A 23,255-nucleotide genomic window follows, 5' to 3' on the forward strand; every position below is an offset into this window, starting at 1 on the left:
CTGGTGCTGCCGGGCCGCAGCGCGCAGGGCTGCTGCGCAGGGCACAGTGGACATGGGCTCAGTGCGGGTCCAGCACAAGGGCAGGGATGGAGGTGGCCAGGCGCCCAGGCACGAGGGCAGGGTGGTGGTGACTGGGCGCACGGGGCTGATACTCTCATGAAATGGAAGCATACAGTGACAAAACCTGTTCGATACACAGCTCACCGGAGCACAGTGAATCCTGGCGGACCTGCCGTAGTTTTAGGAAGAATGCTGACGGCTGGCATTCACCGCAGGATACATGGCTCTGTGTTCCTGTGTGTTAATAGAGGTGGTGTGTTTAGTTCAGAGCTCCCTGTCTGTAGGGTTGGAAGGCACCGTGAGCAGCAGTGCTCCCCCAGCAGCATGGGCGCTCTCCATGGCAGGAGCAGCCCGTGTCCCTCGTGCTCCCGGCCCCGCGTCCCGCGTGCTCGGCCCTCCCGCCCCTGCCCCACCGTCACCGCCGCTTTCTTTTTGCCTTCTAGACTGATCAATGGCCAGCAAGGAATTACTATTAAAAACTATAGCACCAGATCCCTTCTCACTGTTACCAATGTGACAGAGGAGCACTTTGGCAACTACACGTGTGTCGCTGCCAACAAGCTCGGCACCACCAATGCCAGCCTGCCTCTGAACCGTAAGTACGCGCGGTCGGCAGCGCCGCCGCGGCGCGAGCCAGGCCGCCCCGCGCTGCGCCGCGTGCCGAGGGGCTGCTGCACAGGGAGACGCCGGAGGCGCCGCAGCACGAGCTCGCGCGGCCGGGCTCTCCAACAGCCTCCTGGAGAGCTGTAACCGCGAGCACGGGCTCCTGGCGCTCGCCGATGGCCTTGCCGTCTGGCCGCAGCATCGAGCGCTGCGCGCGGCTCAACTTCAGCGCTGAACTCTGTGTGTTTCGCTCRCTGTGAGGCCAAAAGACAACCTAGAACATATGGGACAGAGTTGTTATTCTTTTGTAAGCACCAGTGCGATGTTAAACCTCACAGGGAGGTGGGAGACAGGAAGGGGACGCAGCCTGGCTCTGCTGCCCTTGCTGGATGCACAAGGTTGTGACTGCAAGGCCATGATAAAACACCTCATGCTATTTCTAAATTCTATGAAAACAAGCATTTGTTTGCAAAAGTTGCTGGTCTATGTTTCAGATGGTAGCTAACATTGTTCAGTTTGTGGGTGCACACCTTTCCTCACTCATGGCTTGCACTGAAATGATCTAGAAAGAGAGTTTCTCTTTGCAGAAAACTCTCCAAGTAGTGACAAATGAAATATGAAATACTTATTTAATACTTCAGAGTGAATTCCACCTTGTAAGAAGCTACTTAGATTTTATTTTGTTAGCAATCACAGAGAGCTTGACATATGCTCTGATTCAGGTGTGTGTGGAGGAACAGTAGAGTAATTAATGGTTAATTGCTACATAAGGTTGTMAAATATAGGTTTGTAAAAATAATTTCATCAGCATGTTACTTGACATGAAAAGTTGGAAATGAGACGTTGATGTCTTACAGCGAGGCCTGCTTAGAGCAGTCGCTGCAGTCGTGCGGTGCATGGGTGCTGGCCAGGGTGCTGCCGCTGGCCAGGGTGCTGCCGCGGGGAAGGGTGCGGTGCCGCGGGGAAGGGTGCGGAGCCGCGGGGAAGGGTGCGGAGCGGCGGCGCCCGCGGGAGTCCCGGCAATGTGGGGGCTCCTCAAAACTAGTAAATTAACCCACTATAAATGGCACAGAACATGTAACAATGTGCCTGTTGCTGAGTCACGCTGTGGATAGCGGGTGTATCACTGGATACGTCCCCGGAACAGRAGGGTCCCGGGGTTTCCGGGTGGAAACCATTAAAACGTCTGCAGTGGCCTTGCTGCACCTCCACTGCKGGGCAGACGCTGCTCTGCGGCGGCGGCAGGAGGACCCAGAGCCTGAGAGCTGATCCTCCTTGCGGAAACAGAACGAGCAGGATGCCCAGTGAGCGTTAGGAAAGGTACCCGATACCTCGGTGTGTATTTTGTCCAGCTTTTGTTTAACTTCCGAAACCACCCACTTGTGGTGYCTTAGATACATATTCGTAGTGACCTCGAGTAAAGCAGAGAGATTCTAATTTACGCATCTGAAAGCGCATCTCCATTTTCATTCCGGTACCAGTAATGATGATGATTAAACATTCAAGGTCATTTGTGGAAGTTACTCCCAACCCAGTAATGAACACAGGGGCTGCCCAGGGCCGGATTGGGCTGGAAAACTAATGCTCCCAGCTCTTTCTCGAGCCATGCTTCTATCTATCATGGAGTAAGTCAAAAACTTCACTAAATCAGCTTTTTGGAAAACTGGAAAGCCCAAGGACAACCTGCTTGGCCAGTGAGATGAGAGTTAGGAGTGCAGTAACATGCTGGTGAGCACAGAGCCCGCAGCGCAGTCGGGAATGCGCCTGCAGACCCGGCCGGGGGCGTTTRCAGGATGAGCAGGGCAGGTTCAGAAGAGGAGAGAGGAAACAAGGGCTGGGGAAACTGCTCCATCGAGAGGYTGGGTAGAGAAGGAGGGACTGGAGAGACCGGGCGGAGCTGGGCATCCCTCCTGGGAGAGGCCTCTGGGGTCGGTCCTTGCAGGAGCGGGGTTCCGAGAGGATCCGCACCGAGTTTATGGACCTGTCCTGGCACTCGCCCCGTGCTCCTCAGCAGCTCAGCTGCTTGTGACCCRCCGAAAGCCAGGGAACACGACGTTCCCGTTTGCATGCAAGGACGCTAAGAGCAGATGCACAGTTAAACCTGCGAGCAAGCTTCCTAAGGAGGCTGCAGCATAAACACTAATTAACCYCGGCATTGAATCAGCCTGTACCAAGCGCTGGGATTTCAGCGAGCCTTTAATGGAGACACCTCCAGCTATGTTTTCCTTAATTACACCTGCAGTTTTATGTGTCAAGATTTTGACTGTGTTTTTATATATATATATATGCATATAATAAACTAGGGATTTATAAAAGCTTACTGTTTTCAGGATTTGTCTAAACCTCAGAGGAAAAACCTTAGCAGCAGATGCTTAGGTATTGCTCATAACTCATAGCTGAAACTCTTGGTGCAAAGACCTGTGCTGATTTTGTTCAAAAATGTCCTTTTTCCCCCTACATATTACTACGAGTAACAAAGCTGCCATCACTACTTTAAAATGATTTGCAAGACTAATCTAAATTTTACTGTGCGGTAAGGAACTCTTGCAGTTGCAGTCCTTTTCAATAAATCATTGGCGTGTAAAAATACTCGGATGTTTAGAGCAGTCATCATGTGAACTAAGGTGCCCGGGTGCGAAGCGGGGCTGTTCCATAGAACTGCCGTTTATTTAGACTGTAAAATACGCACGTGTACGAGTCGCTCTCACTGCTAATGCAGTGGCTGAGCTCTCCATGGTGTCGCTCATCCACAAGGAAGTGCCTGCCGTGTGGAAGAAGCCGGCTTGGGAGCACGGAGCAAGGGCCCAGCCCCTCATTCCGGGAGCCACTACTGCCCGGGTTCCTCTTTGGAAGCGGCCCCGTGTGTCCCTCGACTCCGTCGCAGGAGCAGTTAGAGGCTCCAGGCGCCTCGAGAGCCTCCCCTGCTCMTGCCGGGGGTCAGAGGAGGCTGCCCGTGCAGCGGCTGACGCTGATGTTCCTAGATTCCTTTGTGGTGATTCTTCCTGTCCTGCATTTAAGAACAGACTCATATTTATCTTCTTGTAGACGGAGGCTTATTTGATTTCCCGTGTTTAAAGCGTAGCCGGGCTGTTGTGCCTGTTAGGGCAGCAATGGAGGGACCCCCGAGCGAGGGTCAGTGCCCACACGCTCGGCTCCAGGAAGGGATTGCAGCAGAATCGCACCCGCGGAACAGTCTGGAATGCTGGGGTTATCCTGCTGAGGTTTAGGTGCCTTTTGTACCCTTCGGTATCCCTGTTTCTCCTCCCAGAYCCAGTATGTACCCTGCCTGCAGTCGGACAGTGTATTTGCAATATCCTAGTGGCATTTCATCTGCTAAAGGAGAGTCTAGGCTGTGGAGTGAGATTTAAAATTCAGAAGCTGCTCTGATTCTGCATCGGAAGAAGCAGCAGAAGAGGAAACAGAGCTGTTCAGTAGTCATCCCTGTTCTACACAATGCTTGGTGGCCGGGCACTAATGCTTAAATAACATCTAATTTAATATTTCACATCTCAGCACTCTCACCATGAAAAAGTTACCCTTAAATCGACAGGGCAAATCTGAACAAGGATGAGTGAGTCCTCTGAGCTGCACACGTGGTTTATTATAGCCCCTTGATTTGTGTGCTGGACTTTTCTGCCTTCATGCAGGGCATTTGCAGCCCATGTCTCTTGGTTGCTGTTGGTGTTAGCAGCTCCCCGTAAAGGCAATAAAAGCACCTGCTCCCTGTGCCTGCTGGCTCGGGGCTGGCTCTGCAGGCTGGGGAGGCACTGGGCGTCCCGCTGCGAGCGCCGGCCCGGAGCTGGTTCTGGTGCCGGCCGGCGCGCGYGGCTGCGGCTGCGGCTCCAGCTCTGCGGGTGGCCCTCACCCCGCAGCACTGCGGGCTCGGGCCATCCTCGGCTCTCATCATTTGCTCCTTCATCTCCTGATAGAGATGTGCAGCTCAATTAAGTTTGCGTTTGTAGAGACTGCAAGATGGTCTATGAATTTCATCATGATGTTGGCACGTCTTGCCATGTAATTTATAGAGATTTGTAACGATTCATTTGATAGACATTGTCTGTGGATTCCAGTTCACCAGGGATCAGTAGAACCGTAATTACACAGTAATTATCAAATAGCTTCCTCCCAAACGGCCGTGTCGGTGGGCTCAAGCTGCAGCCCCGGGCTGTGCGGCGTCTCGGGACAGGGGTGCCCTGCGCAGAACCCAGGCGGCTGCGTGTTAGAAACCGTGCGCAGGTTGGGTGACKGCGGCCTCTGATTCCTGAGTTGGGTGGCTGCTTTAGAGCTCACTSTTCTCCTGCATCTGCATGGAAATGTGCTTTACTTTTAAATAATCTTGTCAAAAAAAAGTAAGCAGAGGTAGAAACAGAGGTGGCGACTAATGTAAGATGTTTGATGGCTACAAATACAAAATCCCCCAGATCAATCCCTGTGCAGATAAAAGAAGTGCTGAGGCCCTCCAAAACGCTTCATTCTATTTTAGCCTGGCAGGCTGCAGCCGAGGGCTCTGGAAGCACGCGGGAGCTGGGCTGGCGGTGCCAGGGCTGGCAGTGCTGCGGCGGCAGCGCCCGTGCCGGGTCGTGCGGAGCAGGAGGCCGCGAGGGGCGCGCGGGCAGCGCCGGCCGCGCCGCCTTTCCTGCCGCAGCGGCTCCGGGTCCCGCCAGCCCACGGCCGCAGGTGCCTCTGTGGCCGCATGTCCACCTTGGCGGCGTGGGAGGGAGCTCCCCTGGTAGATCCACAGAATCCGTACAGTCAGAAAAGACCTCCAGGCTCCTTGAGAGCGACCAAAACCCCATCCCCGCCTGCCCGGCGCTGTCCCCAAGCGTCTTGTCCACATGTCCCTTCCGCACTGCCAGGGACGGTGCCAGCCCCTCTTCCCTGCGCAGCCTCTTCCAGTGCTCCCTGCTGTGAACTGTGTCCTGTCCCATTCCATTTTCTAGCTGTCCATCCACACTAAAGACATGAGTGGGCYGTGGCCTTACCCGTTTGCTTGTGCGCAGGTCTCCRGGGGCTGTCCGCTCAGGTAGAGCCRCAGAGGTTCTCATCTGCCCTCGCACACCACGTCTAGTTTCTGCAGTCACATTTAATGGTCATTTTGATACCATTCCCGTTTTGATACTGATATTGGAGACACTGTCCCCCGCAGAACGTTGAGCCCAGCATCCAGCAAAGGCAGCTGGGAAGATTCCCGCCCTCCGGGAAGATTCCCGTGGCGCTGCCCGCCGGCAGCGGGAGCCGAGGGGCTGCGCGGGAGGTGCCGCCGTGCCCGTGCCCGTGCCCGTGGCGGGCGCCCTGGCCCCCTGCGGCGGCTGCGCAGCCTGCACTGACCTGAGCTGCCGCGGGACAGCCCTGCTGCTGCTGCGTGGCTGGGCGGCAGGAACGCTGACACGTCCTTGCCTCTGCATTGTGCACCGCGGCCCCGCTTATACAAATTCATGAAGGACCAAAGTACAAGGACTTGGACTACTTTGTCACTTTTCCTGCATCTCATTGTGATCTCAACAGCCATAAAAATTACTAAATCGGATGTTTTCTCTGGAAAAATGTGAAGCGGGAATCAAGCACTGGTACAGGAATGGCGCTTACCCTTGTAGCGTTACAGGTTGAACCGCTAGGTCAGAGCCCCGAGGGCAGCGTTTGCGGCGTGGCCGCAGCCTTGGGCTCCTGTCACACTCGTGGCCCGGCCCGGGCTGCTGTGCCCGCCTGGGGATGGCCCCTCAGGCCCTGCAGGCTCTGCTTTCCTTGCCCTTGGTTTCTTTACTGCTTCCCTCCTAAACAGCAGTGCAAAGAGGGACCCGTGAGGGACCGTAAACCTGTCGCCCTGTAATAAAAGATCAAACTGTATAAATAAAGCCAACTATCATTGGGCAATTAAGGTATAATCGCTCAAATCTGTAAAAGAGCTCAGATTGTAACTGCAAGTTATTAATGGGGAGTAAAAGATATGGAAAAAAATTAAGGTCATCTCTTGGTCCCAATACACTCACACTTTCACCCAAAAGGGTTTGCATTAAACATGTTTTTTTCCATTTACCATTGCAGTCAAACAGTTTTGGCTTATGAAGGCTTAAAGAGCTTTATTTCAAAATAAATCATTAATCTTTAGCATAGCTGATACAGACCAGAGAAGATTAGATTAAATTACYCTCGCTAATTACGAAAGGTCATAAATGAAACTAGTTATGAGAGTCTTTTTAATTAGTTCATATGTTAATATTTGGTTGCCAGTTGCGTTTTGGAGCAGTGATTAATTCCTCCATTATGCGGGTAGTCTATAAATATTGCGTCAAATCCATGAGGAGCAGCATTCCCGGTGCCTTCAGCAAGCACCTATAGACCACCTGCATCACAGAGTATCTGTCACGAAGTTGTGCTGTGATGCAGTGTGTGCTGAGGTTTCACTGGAAGGTGAAACACCAAAACGAGCTAGAGTAATGTTAGAAATGAAACGGGACCGCGTCCCAGCGGGGCAGGCCTGTCGCTGCAGCCAGTGTCTTTCCCCGAGTCGGTCTCGCTGYGTTTTGTGCTCCTCATAAAAACGTGTGGGTCCCAGGGAGCGCAGAGCCGGTGAGCCCTTGTGGGCACCCTGTCCTGCAGCGGGATGTCAGGGAACATGTTGCAAGAGGAGCCTCATGTTAGCTGCGGCAGTCATTTCACACATGGCCTCAAAGTGCTTGAAGAAATGCAGGAAATGGTGTTAAAACGTTGAGGACTCCAGAAATCCCTCCTTTATTTGATGTTCCTGTTCATCCTAGCTTTGGTAGCATGGGCTATGTTTTCAGGAACCGGGATGGAGAAGCGGACAAGGCATTAAATTACGTCTGAGGCTTGTAAAGCATCGCTTTTCGTGCTGAAACACAGGATTTCAGTATTGCATGTGAGCACTATGGTGATAACAGGGAATATTTGTGTATTTTCAAACCTGTCTCCCATTCCCGCTGTGCTGCAGCCGGAGCAGGGGCTGCGCGGGGCGGGCTGGGCAGCCGGACGCCAGCGCCTCCCATGTCCCCCCAGGCTGTTTGGGTGAATAATCCACTTGTCCCTGCAGGATGGGGGCCCTCGCAGTGCTGGTGAGCACGGCTGCGCCCCGTCCAGCTCGCCCCGCGCCGGGGCTGCTGCTGATGCTGCTCCGAGGCTCCTGTCCCGCGAGGGTTCTGCAAGGCGCTGGCACATGCCCGCCTTCACCCACCGCTTATCTTGGCATAAATTGTGGGGCGGCACCGGAGACTGTGGTGTTTGCAACAGCATCTTAGTTTAYCAGTGAGGACCTCTCTTAATGCATCAGTGACAGACATATCGAAACTTCAGGTGCATTTTGGAGACTGAAATACTTCATTTATATTAACAGGATTATCAGTGCTGTGAATCTGCGTTTTATTCCATCAGTGCTTAGAGAAGCTTTATAACTTTCTCTTGTTGGTAAACACATTTGCAGTTTTCACTAGGATCATTTTTGCATCGTGTTAGCCTGCAAGGTAATTGCAGGGGGAAAGCGCACCCAGGAGGGGGGCGTTGGGCGGCAGCCGCTCGCGTCGTACTGCGCACCGGCCCCGTCCAGAGGCTGCCGGTTCCCTCATTAGTGTCTTGTTAGAGCCAGGATACGGACAATGATCTTCTGAGCTTGGTAATTTTGTTAAATCTTCTTTATTAAGAGCTGAACTGCTGCGGTGAAATGGCAGCTTGCCTCTGCAAGATGGATTGGGGCTGGGATTTTAATTTTGCTTAACACTATCCAAAGCTAATAAGAAGACACAGAATAATGAATTTAAAGCAGAGCTACAATGAAAAGCCGTAGGTTAATATGTCCTTACCCTGGGTGCGGGGGAACCGTGTCCGCTGTGAAACCCTGTTTGGTGTTTGTGCCAGGCGTGGTAAAGGACAGGCGCGGCGGCCGGTGCACACGTGTGCCTGTACCTGTGTCTGTGCGCGTGCCTGTACCTGTGCCTGTACCTCTGTGCGTGTACCTGTACCTGTGAGTGTGCCTGTGCTCTGTGCGTGTGCCTGTGCGTGTGCTTGTGCATGTCCCTGTGCGTGTGCCTGTACCTATGTGTGTGCCTGTACCTGTACCTGTGTCTGTGCCTGTACCTGTGCATGTACGTGTCCCAGTGCGCGTGCCTGTACTTGTGTGTGTGCCTGTACCTGTGTCTGTACCCATGTCTGTGCGTGTGCCTGTGCATGTCCCTGTGTGTGTGGCTGTACCTGTTGGTGTGTGTGTGCCTGTACTGTGCATGTGCCTGTGTGTGTACCTGTGCGTGTGCCTGTACCTGTGCCTGTGAGTGTGCGTGTACGTGTGTGTGCCTGTACCTGTACACATGCCTTTGCGTGTACCTGTGCACGTGCCTGTGCGTGTGCCTGTACCTGTCTGTGTGCTTGTACCTGTGTGTTTGTCTGTGCGTGCGTCTGTACCTGTGTCAGTCGGTGCACCTGGGCCTCTGCGTGTGTGCGTGTACCTGTACCTGTGCCTGTGCGTGTATCTGTACCTGTGTGTGTGCCTGTGCATGTACCTGTGTGTGTGCCTGTGCGTGTACCTGTTTACTGTCTCGTGCTGTACTTGTCTTCTGTGTGATTAATGCCCAAATGTTCTCTTTTTTTTTTCCTTTTTCCCTTTTTGTAGAAATTATTGAGCCTACTACCTCTAGCCCCGTCTCGAGCCCAGGTCAGTACCACCTACCTCTGCCAAGGATGTCTGGGCACTTTTTCTGTGGGAACTGACCCCTCTGCCRCCCTGTCGCAGAGCTGGCGCATGGCGGGCAGGGTGTCTCTGTCTGTGTGTGCWTTCCCCGCTCTGCCTTTCCTCGGTGCCTTAGATGTGGCTTTGTTCTTCAGTCGTCCCYTTTGTGAAACCCTCCTGCCTGGTTTCCTTCTGTCACCCGGTGCCTGGGTCTGTGTGTGCAGGGCCATACAGTGGTGCAGAGCCCTGCAGCTGTGCGGGGCCATGCAGTGACACAGGGCCATGCAGCTGTGCAGGGCTGTGCAGGGCCATGCAGCAGCGCAGAACTTGCCTGAGGAGCACACTGTTACGTCTCTATTAGAAAGGCAGATGATTAAAGTGCACCCCAGAAAGCTGTGGTGACCACAGCAAATAGCTGCCCTGGGAGGGCTGCAGCCTCAGGAAAGAGRAATGGAAAAAACTAAACAAGGAGAGACCCCGGTGAGCTGCAAGGAGGGCCGCGGGCAGAGGGGGAGGCGCCAAGGCCCCGTCCTGCAGCGAGGGGCTCCGTGACCCCCCGGTCTGCAGCATGGCCCCCTCCCTTCCCTCTGCTCCCCATGCCCTCCTTTACAGACACATCACCACCCTCGTGACTCCTCACCTTGCCYTAGACTACGGAGCAGCTAAAGATAAACCAAGAACTTCTTTCCAATGCCCCGGCAGCCGAGGAGGGGGCGGTGGCAGTGGCGGCGGTGTCCCTGTCCCCGCGGCCGTGCTGCTCCGCGTGCCCCGTGCCCAGGTGGCCACGCGCGGAGCAGGGAGCAGCGCTTCCTGGGTGTGAAAGAAAAGCTGCAGCTCTTGGGAATCTTAGAGGATTTCTGTGGATAGATGCAACCCCGAAAAGCAGTTTCATAGGTCTGCGCTGAGCTCAGCAAGAGAGATTTCTGTAGGATCACATAAAAATATTTGAATTTTCAGTATATACAGTAATTTTTAAAAGATAGAAAAAGGCTAAAAGCATAAAAAAGAATTAAACCTCAGAGAGAATCATTTAAGAATTAAAAGAGCCTCCGTCAACACGACGGTGCTGCTCAGCATCGTTGTCGGTGGCAGACTCACTGCTAGATCCAGAGCCTCCTTGGTGACTTGTCTGGGATCTCTTGTTAAGCCACAAATGCACGTTGGAATATATCTGAACAGAATAAACATGAAGCATCGTTGTCATGTGGAGATCTGAATATACAGCAGGCTGGGCAGACAGCAGAGCGCTGCGTTCACAAGAGCTTCCCTTAATTGCGCTTAAAAAAAAAAGGGGGGGGGAAAAGGCAGCATAAATCCATTATTAAAGCAAAACGTAGCTGCTGCTTTGTTTACCACCACAGCAGTTTTTTCTGTGTTCCACAGTTTCATTTGTGCTGCTCTCTCAAGCCAGCCTCTTACTCGGTTGTGCCGTGGTGCCTGCTGCCCGCCTGAGCCGGGGCTGCGCGGCGGCGCCGCCGTGCCCGGGACTCCGGCTGCCCCRGCCGAGCGCGGCGCCGCTCCTGCCGCCCGCCAGCCCGGCCCTCGGCACCACCGCAGCGCCCGGCCCTGCTCCTCCGCAGCACAAATACGGCAACGGCTGCTCCGGCATGGCAGGCAGGCTCCGAAACACGAGTGTGCAAGAATRCACGCTGTACATAAGGTGTAGCACATACAAGATAAAGTGCATGTGTAAAATTTTATTACAGAAGTTATTAAATACTTCATAGATACTCATAAGCAAAAAATACTGCAGCAGCATTCCTCAAATGTCTTTACCTAGGAAAGTCATTTTTTTAAAACCAAAGTTTACAAATAGCTTTGAAGTGACAGCCAGCAAGGTGAGCACACGTCAGAGCGGGTGCCCCGTCCCAAAGGCGAATCCACAAGCCCTGTGCAAGCCGTTATTCCCAGCGGGAGAGCAGTGCCGTGTGCCAGCCTGCGTGCTTTCCCTGCGCTCCTGGGTTCCTGCGCAGGCAGTTGTTCCCTCTTGTAGGTGCTGGGGCCAGGGGAGCTGCCGCAGCCCCGGGGTGGCCAGAGCCTCATGCCTGCTCGCTGCAGCACAGGGGCTCTTTGCTGCTGCCCGTGCAGCGCGATGCGCTCACAGGAGGCTCGAGGAGCCCTTGGAGATGCTGCTGGATCCATGCAGCTGATTAAGTAACAGTGAGAGGTCAGAGAGGGTAATTGAGGAATCGTCTTTAATTAAAGGTTTCGCATATTACAAGGCACTGTTCCAAAGCTGGCCTTGGGGAGAGGGACTTGACCTGTTCTGCGTGCACGGGAGCAGTGGCTGGTGCCTGGATGAGCACTGCGGGCAGTGCCGCGCGCTCCCCTGTGCCCCGTGGGCTGTGCGGGCAGCGTGGGCAGCACGGGCAGTGCAGGCAGTGCAGGCAGTGAGGGCAGTGCAGGCAGTGCAGGTAGTGAGGGCAGCGACAGCACGAGCCGCCTGCCCCACAGGGAGCACCTTCCACCTCCTAGTCTGTGCGAGTTCTTCCCACACGAGGCAAGGATGTGATTGGTGAGAGAAACCAGCTCCTGACTGCCCTCCCTGCCCTGCACTTGGCACCTAAATCACCCTTCAGAAAACATATGAAAAAAAGACACGGGCTCTTTTGTCCCGGATAGTAGGAGAGCACCTGGAGCGCTGGGTCCCTCTGTGGCGGGGACCTTGGCATGCCAAAACGCTTCTGAATCATTGAGAGGAGCTGCACTCTCCATCCAGGCGCTGGAATTGGGTAAATGTTTCTGTTTAAGGAAAATCCATGTTTCAAGTAACTCACAGCGTGAACTCGTGACATTCTGCAGTGTTGAAAGACTGCATCATTTCAGAAGACCATTTGAACCCAGTAAATCATAAATATATTATTCGCTGCTTGCTGAATAAATGCATCACTTAATATCAGAAAAGCTACTCTCTATCATAAAGTGAAAAGCAGGATTAAAAATAGGTCCATTGATTTCTGCTCTCTAAACCAGTATGTAAAATGCAAGAATATTTTTTCTGATGATGTACTGACTGCATAGATGTCCCCCTTGGAGGATTTCAATATTAATGAGTTATTCCCAAAGCTGAGGAGTCCACTGAAGCCCAAAGCTGCTCCGAGCCCCCCCATTGTGGGGCCGGAACCCACGGGGACGATGTGGGGACAATGTGGGCGTCACACGGGGCCGGTGCTGGGGGCGCTGGCGTTCGGGCCCCCGGGCGACTGCAATGGGGCTTCCTGGCCCTGGCCCAACCGCAGCGCAGGCTCCTCCTGCGCACTGGGAAGAAGCTTCAGCACATCTTAGGGTTGTCAAAATTTGGAGATGTTGGAAAATGGCACAACTGGGCATGTTGGGGTTTTTTGCATCCTCATCTCAGTGCACTTTGGAGCGCGGCCGCCTCAGCCTCGGTGCAGTCGGTGGGAGCAACTGCAGAGGGGTTCCTGGCACCTGGATCTCCTCCCCTGCAGCGCTGGTTAATTCCCAGGCAAGTGCAGACAGCCAGGCTAGAGATGCCTTTCCTGGAGGCGGTCTGGGGGCAGCGATCCCATTGTTGAGCTTCTGTTCTTGGCCTGCAGCTGCAGCTGAGCACTGTGCTGGGCGGCGGGTGGCTGCAGACGTAACCCCGAGCTCAGCGAGCGCGACCCCATCAAGGTGACTCTGGAAGGTGCCAGTGCACAGTGTTGTTTCATGCTGTTGGTGCATGGTGTGTACATGCGGCAGCGCCAAGCTCCTGTCCTTCAGCAGCTTTAAAACAGAAGGGAAAGCGCACTGCATAAACCGTCCAATTCGCAGCGTTGACAGTACAAGACATAGCAAAGCTACTGGAAGGGAATTTGCATCCAGGGACATGTTGTGGTTGAGGAAGAGACAAGTGGGAAATTCCAGAATGTGATTCATGCGCTAAAGGCAGCAGTATTTGTTTGTATTTGTCACATAAGGCTGTGTCTTATGTGCAGAATTGGCCAGAAAAGACTGATTAAAATAGTTGTAGCAGGAATACCCGTGCGTGTGTCCGTGTGGCCGAGCTGCCCTGCCAAGCCTGCTCCTTCTCCCCAGCCCAGCCGAGCGCTCACCCCGTTCACGCTCCGGATCCGCCTTGCTCCCGGTTGGCCTCCCCGGTAAAGCGGGCGCAGAGGGACGCAGGGGCAGCTCCCAGGTGCCTGGGGTCCCTGGGGGTGTGGGCTGCCCGAGTGCTGACCTGACCCTTTAAAGATCTTCATTGAGTAGGAAGTTTTGCAAAATACTTCACCCTTTTTCAACTGCGTATGAGCAGGACAGCTAGCAAATACGATATTAGGATATTAGCAAAAATACTTATTAGCAGGATCCTCAGCAGTGGAATGCCATGGATTAAGGTTTGGGGTTTAATACACATGCAGAACTGGAGCAACATGTACTGGAGAAGTGTAACTGGAAGGGAAAATAACGTTTAAGAAAGCAGCAGAATAGCTGAGTAAAAAGTGACACTCTCAAAATCATCTAACGGAGATGATTTTAGAAGACTTGGTTGTTGGCTCCTCTGGCAAAACTCCATTTCTTATGCAGAGTCACCAAAAAAGGCAGGAAAGTTTGTGYTGCACTGTTTAACTTAGCACCCGGCGTCAGGATCAGGAGAAGGATGTTGAAACTATCCAGAAATYGTAAAGGTCTGCGCAAAAAATTATCATTAATAATACGTTATATGACATTGCCTGGCTGTAGCTGAACCAACAAAATCTTAATGATATATGAGAACTATTAATAGTGAATACTCTGAATACACAGATTTAATATGCTGCTTAATTCAAGAGCTTATTTATAATGTCACACTTCATTTTGAGAAAAATGATTCTGACAACCAATCATTTAAGATATTGAAAGAATGCTTTACAAAAGGTCATAAGTACAAATATTTCCCCTATTAGCTGCTAATAAATTCATTTCCTATAAAAATTAGAAGGTTTAGCTAATATCTTCAAAGCTATTTACAGYATTTCAGCACAAATGCTAATCTCTAATTACCAATATAAGTTGTAAATAATTGTCAAGTATGAYGATGAGCCAAACATCCTATGAAATCAAAGTAATTAGTTCCCACGTTAGATTTTTGTCTGCCCTTGAACGAGGACGCGTTGTCTTTGAATGAAGGCGCGTGGCGCTCGAGCGCAGGCGCGCTGCCCCTCAACGAGGGTGCCGTTGAACAAGGGCGCGGGAGCCCGCGCGCCGGCAGCCCCGGAGCTGCTCACACAACACACACAAATATTGCTCCTTCGCAGCGACACAGCCCTGGTGAGTCCCGCTGCCCCCAGCTGCTCTCCTGCAGACGTGCCAGAGCCAAGCACTGCTCCGCCAGGATTGGTGCAAGCGGCTGTTCTTGCTAAAGAGCAGGTTCTTCTGGCTCGGGACACGCGCGTGCAGCAGCGGCTGGACGGGCATCGGGACGACCCTTGGTCTGTGCGGGGCTCTGTTCGCGGGGCTCTGCTCGCGGGGCAGGCCGTGCCGAGCGGGCACACGCCTCATGCCATCATGAAGGGGGAGATAACCACTTATAAACAGCACTTCTTTCCTGGTGGTCCTTTGCTAAATTTTGAAATGACGGTTTGAAAATAACTTAGAGCTGGGTACTTTTTTGTTATGAAAACAGTAGCAATATAGTGTGTTTCCCTTCGAATGCAGTCGTATAGGGTGTATCATTTTCCAGCCGTTTCATAACGTGCTCRCCCGTTACGGCAGGGCGCAGCCTCGCGCTCCTGCGAGGGCCGTCGGCTGCCCGCGGGTAAGGGCAGAGCTCAGGGCACCGTGCGGGACCTCCCGCCCGTGGCTCCCAGCRGCCGCCCGCGCCGGTGGGACAGGCGCCCGCCGCACCCCTGGCCCGGCACAGGGCCCCGTGCTGAACGCTCACGCTGCACGGGGTATTTTTAGCTCTTTTAATTAATCTGCCACCATTTTCSCAGGGTAGTATTTTGTCTTTGAACATACTTCCCATAAAGATGTTTAAGGGTCCGTATCAAATTAAAGCGAGCGCATATTGGAAATGGGGCCCTGGTGACTGAAACCAACAGTGTCTGTTTTTGGTGCACACCAGCACTCGCTCGTGCACCCCAGTGCACACCGCATTCCCCTCCAACAGCCAGCCGACAGTGCTAGCTGGACTTCGTGAGATGACTGATGGTGACCGTTTTGGTGCCAGCATTTGGGGATGAGGATGCCAGCCCTGACTTCCTCGCCCGAGTTCCTCCGCCGCGATGGGCCGGGCAGTTAAGCGTAGGTGGGTGTACATGGGTGTGCGTGGGTGTACATGGGTGTGCGTGGGTGTACATGGGTGTACGTGGGTGTACGTGGGTGTACGTGGGTGTACGTGGGTGTACGTGGGTGTACGTGGGTGTGCGTGGGTGCAGGAGAGCCGCGGCGGTGCAGGCGGGAGCGCCTCTGCAGCGCCCTGCGTCGCGCCCAAACACTGCAGAACTGCCTGAATTATCAGGCTTTGCCGAGCGTTACCGCGATGGTCAAAGCTTTGTTTAATCACTTTAATTTAGTCTCCATCTGGCATCCGATTTGAAAGGACCTCCTTGGTCACATCTATCTATATTTAACTTAGCGAGTGAGTTTTCCATCGCTGTAAATGCCTGCCCAGGGCRCTTAGCCTTGAGGATGATTGCATTTGCATAACACTAGACAAACTGGTGTCTTCTCAGATTCGTTTCTGTTTGTGCAAGAGTCTGAGGTTTTGTCCTCCAAGACGAAGCTTTCTCCAAGCCTGCTTCACAGGGCAGGGGAGCAACAAACTTCCCTGTGGTCAAAACGCTCCCGAGTTTCTGCCAGGCCGCTCCACGCAGGTTCCCTCTCCTCTTGCAAGTCCTTGCTCTTAATTCCGGCTTCCATAGGCAGCCTGCCCTTTCTTCCAAAGCCGGAACTCCTTCACCGACTTTAATCGTAACAGTATTTAGAGATGCTATCTGTAGGACCCAGCACAGACTCGGGAGGCCCATTTTCTTGCAGTCACTTCTTTTAAGCAAACTTTGCTGACAGGCCAGTCTTTTTCAACTTCTTTTTCTAACRGCTTTGACCTTGAGTTAGTTTATCCTTTGCTTCTTTTTTTTCCATTTTTTAAAAAAATTGCATAGAAACTAATTATTAAGGTTTTCCCACAATAAATCATTAACGTGAGTATAGCCAAATGAAATGCTTATTAGCATCTCTCTGTCTAATCCATTTAACAGAATTACTCTGGCTGTTAAGACAACCAGAGGGGTTCGTGCTTTTGTCTGCAAGGCATCAGAACTAAAGCTTATAATTATTTCTGCTTAATGCAGCCCTTGGTGTTAGGCAATGTTGGTTAGCACATTGCAGCATAATACTTTGCCTAATCTCTTGTATTAATTAGAGATAGTGATATAATATGACTTTGTTCCTTTTAATTCACTACCAGGAGAGATGTCGGTGCATAATCCGATCCGTGCTAAGAGGGTGCTGGAATATGTGTGCTGAACAACTAGGTAGTGCTGTAAAACATTGAGCTTACGTAGAAAAATCACTATATTGGGCAAACAGCGGGGTCCGGGCAGGAGGATGCCCGGCAGGTCCACGGCGTTGTCCTGAAGAGGAGAGGTTCTTGAGCTGCTGTGTCTTCTAAGTCTGACATCATTGTGTGTTCTCAAACACCACAGTCCTTTCCTCAAACTCGTTATAATCTTCTTGCAGAAAAAGATTCATTTTGCTTCATGGCACCTCTGCAGATTGCAACAGAATTTGCATTGCCAGATGAGCACAAGGGGAGGTGAGAAGCCTGACCTTGGTTCCTGTTTTAGATGGTTACAAAGGTTTGCTCTGCGTCTTTGGGCAGGGAGATGCTTTGCCGAAGGCGGTGCCGGAGGGTGGCCCCGCAGCCGTCCCTGGGCTCGCCGTGCGACCAGGAACTAACACAGTGCTCCCATAGGATGGTGATAGGAACGACGGAATGGCCTCGGAGAGCTGCGCATATAACCAGGGAGTCAAACAAATTCATGCTTTCATTTAATATCCCATCATGGATACCTCCGTGATTTTTCTCTGTGCAAATGTTAAGGCTGTGTGCGCTAGCGTGTCTGAGCACAGGGGTAAAGCTGCCTTCAGTGCTGAGATCTTAGTGGAAAAAATAAGCTGTGTGTTTTATGCTGTTTGGGAAACATGTAAACATCTTCCATCTGAATGGAAGCTCTTAACGTGGCACAGAAAACCCTCCAGAAATCACGAAAGGTCTGCAGTCCAAGCAGAAAATGGTCTTGCCTGGAGTTACACAGCAGCAGTAAAATAGTGATTCATTCCRAGGGAGGAGCAAGTAGGACATTATCCAGAAATATCTGAATCTTAGAAGTCACTTTGTTGGCTTCTTAAAGCCCTTAAGCCACCACAGGAGATTAGCAGAGTTTACTCTGCTTGGGGAAAACCTCRTGTGGGAGCGAAGCAGACGGGAGCGAGGCGGGATGGGCCCGGGGGCACCGTGACTGCCCGTCCCGCCGGCCRGACACCCCTGTGTGCGGAATGTGAACCTCGTGGTCGTGCTCCAGCGCTGAGCTGCCACGGGGCGAGCGGCGCTGTGTTCTGACCCGCCCTTGAAAGCCCGTTTACAGCAGCCCGCCAGCGCGCCGCCGCTCCGTCCCTCCGGCAAACGCAGCACGGACGGCCCGCAAGGGCAGCGGGTTCTGCCYGCAGCGACGCTCCGAGCCCGGCACCGCAGCGTCAGCAGCTCCCGATGGGTCCGTGCAAGCGACCCCGCGAGCCCACGGAGCAGAGGCAGCGCCCGGGCGCCGAGCTCGCCCGGACTGCCCTCCTGCAGCGCTGGCATCACACTGCATGTCCGCATCGCAGCCATCCCAGCCGTGCCCTCCTGCAGGCCTCTCGCACATCACCTTCTTCTGAACCCGCAGCTCCTTTCCGTTATTTGCACAAGGATGTGTGTAATTTTCCCCCATTCATTCACCTACTGTTTTTATGCTGAACCAAACTGCAGATGATTTAATAAGCTTTAGAAAGACAGCATTGGTTCATGCCCAGGAAATCAGATTTACATAATTTTCCACTTGCTTTTAGAGCTGCAGCAGTTCAAATTATCTGTACTTTGTGAAACTTGCTTTATATGATAAAATTCCACCTACTTGGTTGAGCTTGCAGCTCGATTTTTGTAATAAATTTAATGTTGATTTGTCATACTGGCTTATCACAGAAACTTCCCTTTTCAATGAGAAGGTAGCGCCCGGGCCGGCACCTCCTCGTGGTTCTGAGCTGCTTGACTCAGAAGGAGCTGGTATCTTACACACCACAGAGAAACCGCAGGGCGGGTGATGCGCCAGCACTGGGGCTGCAGCGAGGCTTGGCGCTGAGGCGGGGGGGCCTGCCGGACCCCGCGGGTTCATTTTCCTTTGCTGCTCGGTGGCCGCGTTGCGCCTGGCGCTGCCGCGGTGCCCGGCAGGCTGCATGCAGGGCAGCGCGTCGCGGGGCCCCACGTCGCTCGCCGCGGTGCAGCACAGCGCACCGGGCGGCCGGAGCAGGCAGCGCACGCGCCGCGCGGCGCTCGCTCTGCTGCGGCACCCACCGTGCCCCCGACACCGCGATCGCTGCGTTAGCGCCGCCGCAGCCAGCCCCGGTGTCGTGTTAGCGTGGCTGCAACCACCGGCCGGGACCATCCCCATTGCTGTGTCAGTGTGGCGGGAACCATCCCCGTTGTGTTGTGTTAGCACAGCTGGAACCACCGGCCGGGACCATCCCCATCGCTGCACTGGGGTGGCCGGAACGATCCCCGTTGTTGCATTAGTGCAGCTGGAACGATTCTGGTCCCTGCGTTAGTGCAGCCAGAACGAGCCCTGTTGTCAGTTTGTGCATCTGCAAAGATCGGCCCGAACGATCCCTGTCACTGCCTTACCGTGGCCAGAAGGATCCCGGTCGCTGTGTTAGTGCGGCTGCAATGATCCCCGGCACTGAAACCCCAGACAAAATAGCCAGCACACGTGAGAATCATGACTGTTACGAATTGTTTTCTCGGTTGTTTCTTCAAAATAGAGTTACATGTGTTACAACAAACACATGCTGTTACTTCAGTACACAAGGCATTGTGTTAAAGAAGGTAAAGATAATGTCTTCAGAGAGACTGAAAATGAATTCATTTCGTTTAGCTTAGCTTTGCTGAGCTTTGGGTAAGCAAAGTTTTCAGTCTGACCTCTAAAGTTAGGCAGTGATAGAGAATGTTTTCCCACAGTACATTCAACTTTCATTGATTTCAATAGGGATTTTAATGCTCAGTAACTTATAAACAAATGAATTATTCAGTTGCTTACATATAATGCACTCATCTAATGCTAAGTATTCAGGTTTTTAAATGTTTGCATTAATAGTGATTTATTCTCATTAAAACAAAAGGCAATATTTACTTGTTTTTGTGGCATGTTTTTTCTTTGTATTTTTGCAGCATTTTATTCAATTTYCAGAAGAACGGGTTCGCTGCTCTAAAACATCATATGAGAATGAAGTAAACTGAAGCATTTTGGGGTGCGGGGTAGAGTTTTGGCTTAACCGCTCGTTCTTGTCTCTGCAGCCCCCAGTACTGCCCAGTACGGGATTACCGGCGCTGCCGAAGTGGTCTTCTCCTGCTGGTCCCTTGTGTTGACACTGTCCTCTCTCACCAGCATATTCTACCTGAAGAACATCATTCTGCAACACGTGTAAAGAACCATAAACGGCTTCTAAGGATTCTCTGAAAGTGCTGATGACTGGATCCAATCTGGTAGAGTTTGTTAAAAGCAGCGTGGGATATAATCAGCAGTGCTTACATGGGGATGATCGCCTTCTGTAGAATTGCTCATTATGTAAATACTTTAATTCTACTCCTTTTTTGATTAGCTGCATTACCTTGTGAAGCAGTACACATTGTCCTTTTTTAAGACGTGAAAGCTCTGAAATTACTTTTAGAGGATATTAATTGTGATTTCATGTTTGTAATCTACAAGTTTTCAAAAGCATTCAGTCATGGTCTGCTGAGTTGCAGACTGTAGTTTACAAAAAAAAAAAGAATATTGCAGTAAAAATGTGCTTCTTTAAGGCTGCAATACAAACATTCAGTTCCCTTCTTAAATAACATTCTATCTGCATTTACACAGAAGCATTTTTTCTTTTTTTGMTTAAAAAAAAAATCAAAAAAAAGCCTTCAAAATATTTCTTCAAAATGTTACACATATCTAGATTTTCTTCTAGCATGATATTCAGGTTTCAAGAATGAGCCTTGTATTATAACTGCATTGTGCAGTACTGCTTTTTTTGTTCCCTTTTCTTTTTCCTGCCAATTCAGCATGGGTGTGCCTTTATAAAATACTACTTTTCTCCTCCTCTCCAATAAATCCGGAATGTGTTTTGGGAAATGCTAAAGCATCCTTTTGAGCGTAGCTGATCTCCAATTGAGGACAAAGGTGCTATTGGGGAAAAGATACCTCTGCCTCCCGCCCGGCAGGTCAGGGCACTGCTTCAGGCCTAGCCTAAGTTCTATGCTTAGGCCATCAGTCAAGGATAGCACCAAAGCCTTTCTATTCTTTCCATATACTATCACTAATCAGTAGATGATCTCTGTTAAAACAAGTGTTCCCATTACAAAGCAAAACACAGAGTATTTTCGGACACCGCGTGAATGTAAAAGTTTTTCCCTCAGTCATTCTAAATCAAAATCCTTAAGTGGCTGTATATGTGAGAAGCTGAATAGTCCCTTTTTTATTATTGCCCCAAACGATGTGATTTTTATGTTTGGCTACTTTAGCAATGATAAAGGATGCTTTTAAATATTAGATATCTGAAAATACACTAAGTATCAAGCAGATTTTTTATATATATATAATACATATACATGTTAAAACGAGGTTGCTCCAATAACTGTACTTAAGTGCATGTTACCAATGATGCATCTTTAAAGACAGAACTTCATTACTCATGTACTAATATTGTACGARTATCTTGCTACAGCAGTTAACTTCTCTGTAACTCAGTGAAGGACAAGTTTCAAAATAGCATATAATGTTACTAAATTCTTTTCTTTTTTAGAAACACAGCTCCATGCTGCACTAACATAACCCTTTGCTCACAAATTACAGCTGAGKTTGAAAATGTCGTCCATATAAATTGCTGGGATTGACTATGATGTCCAACAGCCTTTGAATACAGGATCTCACATTGACCCCATAGAGGTTGACTTGCTTATGAAACAACTGTTGAAAACAAATATAATAAAAAAACTACATTATTAATTTACTTTCCATGGACCTGTTTTATGTAGGAATTCTAGTAGGTAACGATACAATTACTATAACACMTTTTCTCCTAAGTTTTTGTAGCTAGCAATACCGGATGAGTACTGTGCAAACTCAGCAGTTCCAAATTCAGCTTGCAAATATTCCCGGTTTTGAAAGTGCAAACTTTGAATTTCTTTAGTTTATGCTATCCCATGCTAAGATGTAGACAGATTATACAGTGAATCTGTTTCGTTACTGACTAACCTAGATGCAGGGTATAAACTGAAATAYAGTGACTCCAAAATATGGCAATAAAATGTCTTAAGCCACGCTACTTCTGTTCAGTGATAGAATTAACAGATTCTATGACATTATTTTGAGCTGTGTGCTAAGCCATTACTATTGTCAAAAAATGTGGCATTTTTTAAAACCTTGAATAACATGGCAAAATTCACTCTTTACAGAAATCGTATAAAAAAAACAGTTCAAATTATATACTGTCCTGATCTCTCTTGTATTGCAGCTTTAAAGTGCTATATTTTAGAACTATTCATTAGAAACAGTGGTGCTTCAGAAAATACCACGTCAGTATAGCTCTGTGAAGACGGAAAAGAAAGAGTTAGGATATGCATAACCCAACTCATATGCCTCTTCCTACAGAAAATTGAGAGCTGTTCCTATACTGTGGCTGGACAACATATGGTATTTTGATAAACAGCTTCAGCGATTCCTATATCTGGAACATGATAATTCCAGCAACAGAATAGAATAAACAGCTGTTCTATTAAATACAAAAATGAAAGCARTGACAGTTTCATTCTGGGTGCCACTGGAACAGCATGGACATTTGGGGACATAATTATTGTCAAGTCTAAAAAGGAACAAAACAAAAAACAGAACAAATATTTCTAGTGCCAATGGCATTTTCTTAGGTGGACTGGGCATTTAAACACCCGTGAGATCTGCRTGTTTAGCGAGGAGACCTGTGTGTGCGTGCAGATTGCAGGCTCAGCCCCTCGCGCTGGGCTGCCCGCACGTGCCCTCGGGGTCTGTAGGGTTTGTGTCTCGAAGGCTGCTTGTCAACATTTGACCATTTAACCCTCCAGTCCTACAGAGACACAGGCGTGCTTGACTTTATGCACCGATTTACTCAAAAATCAGAGTTCGTAAAGTCAGTCAACCTTGGTTTTTGTAGGATTGGAGCCATAGGCAATACAGGTAAATAAAGAAACTTGATTCTTTGGTTAATCTGTTCCATACGGTAAACTGGTAATTGTACAGTTTGGGACTTATTGGGATGTTCTTCCAAAATGGACTGTGCAGACTGTTGCAAACGGAATACAATAGCATTCTACAAGACCTATTCACCCTTGAATTTCTGGGGTGTACCTGCTTTAGGCAACTGTTTCAAGGTATGTTCTATGCTTTTCCAATTCACTAACCCATACTGTTTCATATCTGTTGATCAAATATCACTATATTTATTCCCAGCTTTAAAATGTGAAAAATAAATGGATGAGCTGCAAGCAGCATAACTGGATATAAGATTGCTTTCCACATTCGAAACCCTGAAGTCTGTAACACCGTAAGTTCCTACTCATGCAATAACTCAGGTTTATTAATTACCATCTCATTGGCGGCACATATAGAAGCAATGATGCTCTAATCATACAGTTGATGATCGTGATATTATACTGAATTAAAGGATGTCTCAC

At 50.5% G+C, this 23,255-nt stretch overlaps 1 protein-coding gene across 1 annotated transcript in view; it reads left to right on the top strand.

Moving 5' to 3' along the window:
• The window catches only part of NEGR1 (neuronal growth regulator 1), a 117,492-nt gene extending 94,462 nt beyond the window's left edge, over positions 1–23,030 (top strand). The window contains exons 6-7 of the mRNA XM_026042473.1: positions 504–655; positions 19,863–23,030. Coding sequence (XP_025898258.1) covers positions 504–655; positions 19,863–19,993 — 283 coding nt within the window. The 3' untranslated portion in view covers positions 19,994–23,030. The remainder of the gene's footprint in view (positions 1–503; positions 656–19,862) is intronic.
• The last annotated feature ends 225 nt before the right edge of the window (positions 23,031–23,255 follow it).

This window comes from Nothoprocta perdicaria, unplaced genomic scaffold (assembly GCF_003342845.1).
Source record: "Nothoprocta perdicaria isolate Ctin4 unplaced genomic scaffold, notPer1 scaffold_304, whole genome shotgun sequence".
NCBI classification, from domain to species: Eukaryota; Metazoa; Chordata; class Aves; order Tinamiformes; family Tinamidae; genus Nothoprocta; species Nothoprocta perdicaria.